Consider the following 9,683-nt stretch of genomic DNA (forward strand, 5'->3'; position numbering starts at 1 on the left):
ATCTCTGAATCAAAATAGTGTCTCAAGATTTGAATGTTCTACAATATTTAACTTTCTTAAAGTGGTTTGCATAAATACTGCATCACTTACCTTGCAAAAACTTAAGTAGAAGCACAAAAGTAACAGGGTTACATGAGCACACTTCATGCTGGAGACATTCAGGGTTGGCGTCTCTACTGGGGGTGCTTCTGCGGCCCGGATAGTCTTTTCAAACTTAATATTTAACCTCTGAAAAAATATTTAAAAAGAGCAAGCCTCCCTCAAGAGCTTTGGACTTTTGAACTTGTAGAGAGTTTGGCTACAATTCAAAGAGTTTACCGTAACTGAAACAAAGCAAAACAAAAATCCTTCCCAGTAAGTAGCTGCAGGAGGCAACCAATAGGGATTGCGTTTTCTCCAGAGGAAACTGATTTCCTTTCTTGGTATTGAGTAAAACCTCTGTTCTCTTTTCTAAGGAAGACAGAAACTACACTGGAAGACAATTTCTTATGCTTTTGTTAAAATATTTAAAACAGTAACATTTTCCCTCACAGTCGAAGACTAGGTGATGGCAAAAAGGAAAGAGTACTTCAGATTGAGGGCCATGCTGAATACATTGAAAATCCTCAACAAAACAGCCCCTTTACCATGCACTGGCTGTGCTCTTATAAAGCCTTATTCTCTGAGTGCAAAAACACCTTTTTAAAATGAGCATTCTTTCTCTGGCACCAACTATAGTGCTAGTTTCATTTATATTTGTAAAATAAATTTGTGACAGCAGAAATGCTGTCACAGTTTGGGTTCTCCTGAAGCAGACAAGACAGAATTTGAGAGGTTGGTGCAAAATACTTATTAGCAATGAACTTCAGTGAAAGGAAATGGGAAGGGGCAGGAATGAGCAAAGAGAGCAGCTGGACTGCAATGCAGGTTTGTCACAGCCTATGGGGAGCTCTGGAGTGAGTGTGGCCTGTCATGTGTCCCTGGGTCAGGCAGAAGTGACTGGACCGTTAAACCCTGCCTTGCTCTCAGTCATCTGGTCTAGGTTGCCCAGAAAGTGCACACCCTTAGGTGAGGCAGACCCTGAAGGAACAGACAATGAGATTCAGTCAGAAGTATGAGGAGTGGTGTCTGCTGACCACACTCTTCATAGCCAGGCAGCAAAACCTTCCCTGAATGAGGCACGTGGGAAAATCATTTCCACCATTTATGCCTTTTACACTATTCACATCTTTTACATCTTTTAGATTTGCTTACCATATGGGCTCTGACAGTGGCTCCTTGAAAACTGCAGCGGGCCTCTCCTTCTGAGGGAAAATTTAGAAGAGGGAGGTGTTGGGAAAAACTACAGCCCCTGCCCCTGCCATTGAGCTTGGGGCTGCAGTTGGTACTCACCTTACCCAGACTAGATTCCCTTCACCCTGACCTTCCACCGCTGCCAGCTCCAGCGGGTTACCTGAGGGCGTGGCCCACGACCCCGCCCAGCAGCAGTTACCATTTTGTTTTAGTTGCTGCTTCTGCCCCTTTCCTGTCACAAGAGACACCGAAGTAACTACATGGTCCTTACATATCATACAGCAGCAGTCCTTCTGCCTCTGAATGATCAGGGCCAATTACACTGTGACGGGGTGTCTCCTCTTCTTCCCTGCTGGTCACCAGACACCAGGAACCCAATGTGCAGCAGGCAGAAGGCTTAGCTTATAATTCAGTGTGATTCTTGCTGTGCCCTTGGCAGAAGTGTACTTCCTCTGGGGAACAAGACCCGTAACCCTGCAGGGTCCAGAGGTGTGGGGCAAGGAAGTATGAAATCCCCGATTGGCCATTGGGAAGAGATAGAATTGGGAAGTTGCCGTTGTACAGATGGTATATGATATAGTCTAGGAAGAAAGGGAAGGTGCTTTGGGACACCTCCTCAATTTACACATCATCTGTTAGTGGAGACTGAGAAGTAACAGCCAAGAAAGGAAACAGCAAGACAAGAGACTCTCATAAAGGTGATGGTTAAGTGTGGTCATTCCTGATTCTACTCCTTGGGCCCCCGCACCGGTGTTTTCCCTGTCTGGGGGATGCAGTGGTGTATGAAGGTCTTCGATTCAATGCATTTGCTGTTTCGGGGGGATAGCACCCAGTCTTCACAGAGTACTGCCTTCAAGTGGTGCCTCAGCTCTGCCTTGAGCAGGCTGTCCCAATGTTCCTTGACACTGGATCTGAATGGTGCTGCATGAGGTGCCCCGTGAAGCGTGGTCAGAGGCCCACGCTCACACCTTCTCTGCTGTAAAGTGGGTTCCCTTGTCCGACAGGATGTCGCATGGGACCCCTGTTGAAAGATTAAATACTTTGTAATTCTTTGATCATGATCCTAGCTGGGGCCCTGCAGACAAGAACAGGACCTGCTAATATGTGATGTAAGTCAATGCCTATAAGAAAGTACTACTGGCTCTTTGAAGATCGAAAGGACAGACCGTGGCAATTTACCACCAGGTGGCTTGGGGGTCTGCACTGTGGCTGTCAGATAGAACATTTATTGATGGCTGCAGCTACATACACCTTGGCGGTCCATGCTAATGGCCTCATGGGTAGCTTCCATCTCTGCTGCCATGGCCGCTTCATTCCTGTGTCCCTTGTGTTAGTTGGCACTGGGGTGGCTGATGACTGAAACCACTGATAGCAATTGGCTGAGTCGTTCTGATGGTTATTTAGTGCCTTTTCCCTGGTGGATGTTAACATATGATACAAAGATTGTTACATTTCATCCCCACTCCTATATGCACATCCACAGGTTCCTACCTCAGATATTCTTGGTCATAATCTTAGTATTTTTAATTCTAGGTGGAAAAAAGAAATGGTCAGGCGATCACTATTTCCTGTGATTCCACGTATAATCTAACCTCAGGCCACTAATTTTTCCATGGAGGGAAAAGTGGATGGCCAGGTGTACTACGGAAGCTCTGCCCACTGGGAGAATTTTCCTCACCACCGTCTTTTAAACCACTCTTAAGTGTGACTGTAATGAGCTGACCCATCTGTACACCAAACACAAGCTTTTCTCTCCTCCCTTAGCTGGTCATACCAAACTGCCCATAGAGCCACAGGGGTGAGCTGAGAGAGGGGCACAGGTGCAGCAATTTGGGTCTGGGGTAGGGAATCTGGGCTACCTGCTCAGGCACTTTGCTTGTGCCCTTGGGTCCTTTTTGTGTTTGTTTCCGGTTATAACACTTCCATATTACCTTTTTACTAGGGCTGCTCAACCTTATGCTTCACGGGTCTGTTAAGACCCAGCTCATAATGGGCATTTCTGGCCACATAGTGATGCAGTGTCCCGTCTTCAGTTGTTCCACATTTACCAGGACCCAGTAGTTACAGGTTGTTTCTCAAAAAGAGCACACTTTTTGCTGCAGACTGCATGGCCTTGTTCTTGAATCACAGGGTCCTGTATTGAGGGGGAACCCACTGGATCTTCCTCAAATGCTATGTAAGGTTTTTTTCTCGCTACTTACACCCCCAACACTGTGGGATCTTCTGGGTGGCTTTAGAACTCTTTCCTGTTCTGGCAGCTAGAGCAGCACTCCTCAGGGTGAACAATTCCTTGAGAGAGCAATTATTCCCAAAAGGGAATATTCCCCTAAAACCTCACTAAGTTTTACACTTCCTTCTTTATGAAAGGAAGTGCAAGATGAAACAATTTTTCTTTAATTTCAGAGAATATGTCCTGGCAAGTTCCTGAGCATTGGTTTTGTAAAAATTTTATTGATATGCCAGGTCTTGTCTCCTACCCTCTGCAGCGTATGTGTCTCATGAAGGCGTTCAGCATGCGAGGCCTTGGGGAAAGATCTTGGGGAGAAAATGTGTAAATCAAGCAGAGACATCTTGTGTTAGAAAACAAGAAAGCTATCAGAGGCTAGTGAATGGTATAAAAAGACATAAGACCCACCTTGAATGGGCTCTCATATACCGAAGATGAAACAATTTAAACATTAAAAAGAACAACAATAATAAAGAGTGGAAATAAAAATGTACAGTGAGGTCCTTTATTTCATCTAATAACTGCTGAAGAAATGATAAAATAAGCATATTCCTGTTTTGCAGCCCCTCATGGACCAGTGGATCTAGGAGATGATCATCAATAGCTGCTAAAACCAGAAAGGCTGGAAGGAAACTTTATTTTTATTTATTTATTTATTTTAAAGATCTTATGTATTTATTTTTAGAGAGGGGGGAAGGGAGGGAGAAAGAAAGGTAGAAAAATGTGGATGTGTGAGAGGAACATGGATGCGTTGCCTCTCGAACCCACCCTGCAACACAGGCATGTGCCCTGCCCAGGAGTCAAGCTGGTGATTTGCTTTGTGGGATGATGCCCAATCAACTAAGCCATTCTGGTCAAGGCACTTTATTTTTTTTTTACAGTAAAAAAATTTTTACATTTACAATTAGCCAGCTGGACTCAGTTTAGGTGATCTCAATTTTGTTGGCGACATCCAAAGCATCCTAGTCTGGAGCCAGTGGAACATAGGTCTTCTTCTCCCCATCAGGCCTGATCAGGGTGCTGACCTTGGCCACGTCCATGTCATAGAGCTTCTTCACAGCCTGTCCGATGTGGCGCTAGCTGGCCTTGACATCCACAGTGAACACAAGGGGATGGTTATCTTCTGTCTTCTTCAGGGCCAACTCCGTAGTTGGGGGGATCGTAGTGGTCAAACTTGTTTCTCCAGGGTGTGTGCTTTCCAGCATGTTTGGGCTGCCTTTGGAGCCGCAGCGTCTTGGGCTGTAGGAAGGTAGGTGACAAGTGATGGTTCCTGTTGTTCTTCTTCTTCTTCTTGTTCTTCTACTCCTCCTTCTTCTGGCTGTGAATGCCTTTCAGCACTGCTTTCTTTGCCTTCAAAGCCTTTGCTTTGACCTTGGCTTTAGGAGGGGCAGAAGCTTCCTTCTTCACTTTCAGTGCCATCTTGGTGAAAAAAAAGAAAAAAAAGTGGAAATGTTCTAATAGATGAACCAGGCTGATACAAATCCTATTTATCAATTTTAACATTGCTAAAAGAGAGACAACCATACATCATGAGCCTCCCCATGAGATGCTATAAAAAGATTTTTGCAGAAAAAAGAAAAAGTAGAACCTGAACATAATCAATTCTCCAGATCTCACTAAGAGAGAATAGGGAAACATTCTTTATACCACCAAGAGGATGGGAAATCTACCAGATAAAAGACACTTTCACCAAATAAATGCCATGAAAAAAAAACAGGGAGAGGAAACTGATAAAGAAGACATTTAAGGGATATATCAATTAAACGTAATTCACGGGCATAGCTTGTATCTTCACTTAATCAAACCAACTATTAAAACATTTTGAAATAATGTTTCGAAAAACCTACAATGGACTGTTACTAGTTGATACTACAGAATTACTATTTTTGTTAGATGTGATAATGGTATGGTACTTATGTTTAAAAAGATCTCTGCTAGACATTTATGAATTAAATGCTATTTGGGGCTTACTACAAAATACACTATTGAAAAATATATATACTCTAAAAATCTAGGGGTCTGTAGATGAAGTAAGAGCTGCAAAAAGCTAGTAATTATTGAAGGTGGATTATGGGTACATAGGGGCTCATTATAACATTCTCAACTTTTGGTCATGTTTGAAATTTTAATAAAAATTTAAAAAGAAAGTCATAAGTTCATACTAATATTTTCAATTTAATGGCAAGTTGGCTAAGTCCTTTTAAAATTCTGTTCCAATATAAAGTTTTAAGTCCTTTTTCTTCTCTGTCATTTACAATATCTCCTTACCAAGTATTTTAATTAGATTACATAACTTCAGTAACACAATGGATGTATTGTGTTTTAGATCTTGGATCCCATAATTCAAATGTACTTACGTTCTTTCCGCTCCACCCATCTCTTTTATAATCTCTTTGTTGACCATTCTCTAATCACTTGTCAACAAATAGAACCTTAATGGATGGACAGAAACTCAAAATATAGAGAAGAATTCAGTTAAATTCAACGAATACTTACTGGGCATCAGTTTTTTATTTTTATTTTTAGTCACTATTCTAAGTACTTATGATAGCAAAACATGTAAGATGTAGTTCCCACTCTTCAGGAGCTTATAGTCTAGTTCCAATTTCTCAGTTGAGGTCTGCAGATATCACTAGGGGTTCTGTGAGAGGTTACTAGGGGTTCCAGAAGAGACTGAAAAAAATTGTTTTCATCTTCCCCCGAAGATACGTTTTTATTGATGAGAGAGAGAGAGGGGGAGAGATGTTGATGGGCTGCCTCCGATATGCACCCCGACCAGGGATTGAATCCTCAGCCTAGGTGTGTGCCCTGACCAGGGATCAAACTTCCATTCCCGTCAGGGCTGGAAAAATTCTTTTGGATTTCCTTCTCCATGCAATTGCAATGCCAGCACTTGCAGTGATGAATAGATCGAGCAGCCTGTTAATAATTTTGCTAAAAATTGTTCACCTATACGGCAGTGCCCTGCATGACTATGTTCTTTTGGTTGAGTCTGTCCTGTTTTTGATGTAAGAGAAGGAAGGAAGGCTGCTGCTAACTGGTGAGTGCTGAGTTGTACTGAGGGAGGGGAAGCAGGCTGATGGCATCGCCCTGTCCCCCTCGAACTCTGTCTCTGTCAGATCCTCCCCAGCTTCCCTTGCCCACAGCCAGCTGAGAGCAAACAAGGTTTCCTGATATACCACATCAAAGAGTGCATTTGAATTCTAAGGAAAGGCTTTGTAAACACTATGACTCAGATAGTTTTCTGTTGCTGTCATGTTGTAAATATTGCAAAACATGGAGCTCCTAGGTGAAAAGTGAATTGTAGTTTTAAAGATTTCATTTTTCTTTTGTAATTCCATTTTGTTTCCTTGTTTTACACTTTATTAGCACCTGTTTTGCAAACATGACTTAGGGTCCAATGTGGTGATGTTGTTAAAAGATTTTATTTACTTATTTTTAGAGAGGGGAAGGGAGGGGGGAAAGCATCAGTGTGAGCCAGAAACATCAATCCATACAGGCCCCAAGTGGGACTAAACCTGCAGCCTGGGCATGTGCCCCAACCAAGGTGAAGTTCACTTTACCTTGCAGAACAACACCCAATTACCTGAGCCACAGTGTGGTGATTTTTGAGGATGTAGTGGGAGATGGAAGAGAATTCTAGGCATAGGTAATTCTGATAATGAAGAACTTAATAAATGCAGCAATGGCCCCAGCAAAATTGAGAAGACAACTATAAATCATATTAAAGGAACAAATAATTTTAAATGGCCTTTGAAACCCCAGAGTAAAATTTGTTTTAAAAGTCTGTTACCTTCAGTAAGAAGGTCCAAAAAACAAGTTATTAAGTAGAACTTTTTTATTAAAAAAAGGAAAAAGCCCCACAGTTGGTAAGAAACTCACAATTCTAGTATGTAAAATGCTCGAATAATACATAATGTAAGAAACTAAAAAAGTTTCTCTGTTGAAGTTTGATAAATTGTTGTAATTGATGACATGTCACATGGTGAAGAGATTGTGTGTCAAAAAACAAAAAACTTTTTATCCACACTGATGGATCAACAGATTTCAATAACAAACGTCATGTGATAGCATTTGCAAGATATGTAAATTGTGGTAACATTCAAGAAAATGTTTCCATAATAAAATGCTGCCCAAAACAAAGGTCAAGATACATTTACTGTTTTGTCTTCAGATTGGAAACAAAAGGTACATTTTGGAGGAAGTGTGTTGGCATCTGTATCGATGGTACCCCATCAATGATTTCAGCATTGCTTCCTGAGAAAAAGAAAACCCTGATGATTCACGACATACTCTTTTCCTCCCAGAGAAGTACTGGTGTCAGACATTTTTGGAGCTGAAATGAAAAAATTTCTGAGTGATGCTACAAAAATGGCAAAAGTTTCCAAAGGCCAGTTCACTTAAGAATGTTTAAAAAACTGTGTGTGGAAGCATGGACAAAGATCACATAAATTTACTGCCACATACATAAAATCTCTTGGCTTAGGAGATCATTCCTTCTTGGGGGAGCCAGCTGCCATGTTCCGAGAATGCTTAAGCATTCTGTAAACAGGCCCATGTGGCGAGAACTAAGTTCTTTCACCAAGACGACATTAGGTTGCTAGGCACCGGACAAGAGGACATTAGGTTGCTAGGCACCGGAGTGAGCCACCTCCAAAACTGACCCTCCTTCTCCACTTTTGCCTTCAGAGGACTGTGGCCTCGGTTAACATTTTGATTGCAACCACACGAGAGACCCTAAAGCTTAACCACCAAGTTAAACTGCTCCTGAATTTCTGACCTACAGAGATTATGCAAGAAAATATTTATTGTTTTAAGCCATTAAGCGTTGGGGTAATTTGTTACACACTAACAGAAACTAATATTTTGGTTCTTAACAGGATGGTTGAGCTAAAGAGTAAGTTGTGGGAATACTTTCAAAAAAATAGTAGGCTAGATTTTGCCAAATGCTCTGAAGATCAAGAATGGCTACAGAAACTTAGCCTACTTAGTAGATATTTTTCATCACATGAACTAGTTGAACAAGTATATTCAAGGGCCTGGAGAACATATTTTGATTTCAAGTGACAAGATTCTTGGTTTTAAATAGACATTAAATCATTGAAAAAATCATGGCAAAAAGAAATCTTGAAATATTTTCACTGCTGCTTGGACTTGACAGTGAGAAAGTCTCAAGTGTCAAGTTGAGACCCAGTCACCTGGGAAAATTGGAGAACAAACTGAACAGTATTTTCCCTCCCTTTCAACATAAGGGTATGTATGAAAGAGGGCTCCTTTCTCTGAATCTTCTTTTCAGTCTGAGCACCTGACTTCGGGAAAAGAGGAAGAATTTCGTGAGTGGATGATTATAAACATAAGATGAAATTTATTGATTTGCACTTCTACAAGTTCTGGATTTCTGCAAAAAAGCATTCTGCCATATATAGGGAAGTGATAAACAATTTACTGTACTTTTCAACATCTTGTGCAAACAACCTTTTTCTTATCTAATGAGCATTAAGAACAAACACAGAAATCATCTCATTTTGGTTGCAAATGAAATTTGGCTTGTGTAAGCCAGTCTTAAGATCAACTCAGAACTGAGAATGTACACGGCAAGACAAGCAAAGATTTCCTACTAAACAGGTAAATTTCATTATTTTTAGTTTCAAAAATAACACTTTTATGCATATATAGGCCTATAAATAGAGATTCACACTAAAATCATTTTGCAACCTTTACTAAATCAAAGGAAAAACTGGTTTCCTCTCCCACTTAGTTTGCATCAGAATTGATATCGTTTGTGAGGGAGGGAAAACTACAGAGTAGGATAATAAATGGAACAACAATAAACAGAGTCACAGAGAAACATTCTTTTAAAAATTTTAAATATTTTTTACAGAATTTATTGGGGTAACACTGGTTAATAAAATTATACAGGTTTCAGGTATACAATTCCACAGTCTCTGCTGAAAAGAGCACTGAACTGCACGATGTGAACCACTGAACTATACACTTAAAAACGACTAATACAGTAAAGGTTATGTTACATGTATTTTAGCCATTAAAGAAAAGCATTGACAATTATCACTGAGTCATTATGCCTACAACTTGCTCATCATAAATTTTTTTTGGCACAGATTTGAGACTTGAAAATTATTTCAAGGACGCCTCCAGGATAAAAAGACAGAAAAAGGCTGGTCTG

At 40.8% G+C, this 9,683-nt stretch overlaps 1 protein-coding gene and 1 pseudogene across 2 annotated transcripts in view; both read right to left on the reverse strand.

The window, feature by feature from the left end:
- Nucleotides 1-267, reverse strand: part of CFI (complement factor I) — a 35,330-nt gene extending 35,063 nt beyond the window's left edge. The window contains exon 1 of one of the 2 annotated variants that reach the window (XM_053657023.1): nt 91-267. In XM_053657023.1, coding sequence (XP_053512998.1) covers nt 91-147 — 57 coding nt within the window. In that variant the 5' untranslated portion in view covers nt 148-267. The remainder of the gene's footprint in view (nt 1-90) is intronic. The other variant, XM_037156099.2, reaches the window with a different exon arrangement.
- Nucleotides 268-4,461: 4,194 nt separating this feature from the next.
- Nucleotides 4,462-4,918, reverse strand: LOC128626128 (60S ribosomal protein L23a-like; annotated as a pseudogene).
- Between the last annotated feature and the right edge of the window lie 4,765 nt (nt 4,919-9,683).

Source organism: Artibeus jamaicensis, unplaced genomic scaffold, assembly GCF_021234435.1.
Source record: "Artibeus jamaicensis isolate MK-2021 breed Jamaican fruit bat unplaced genomic scaffold, CSHL_Jam_final scaffold_3222, whole genome shotgun sequence".
Lineage (NCBI taxonomy): Eukaryota > Metazoa > Chordata > Mammalia > Chiroptera > Phyllostomidae > Artibeus > Artibeus jamaicensis.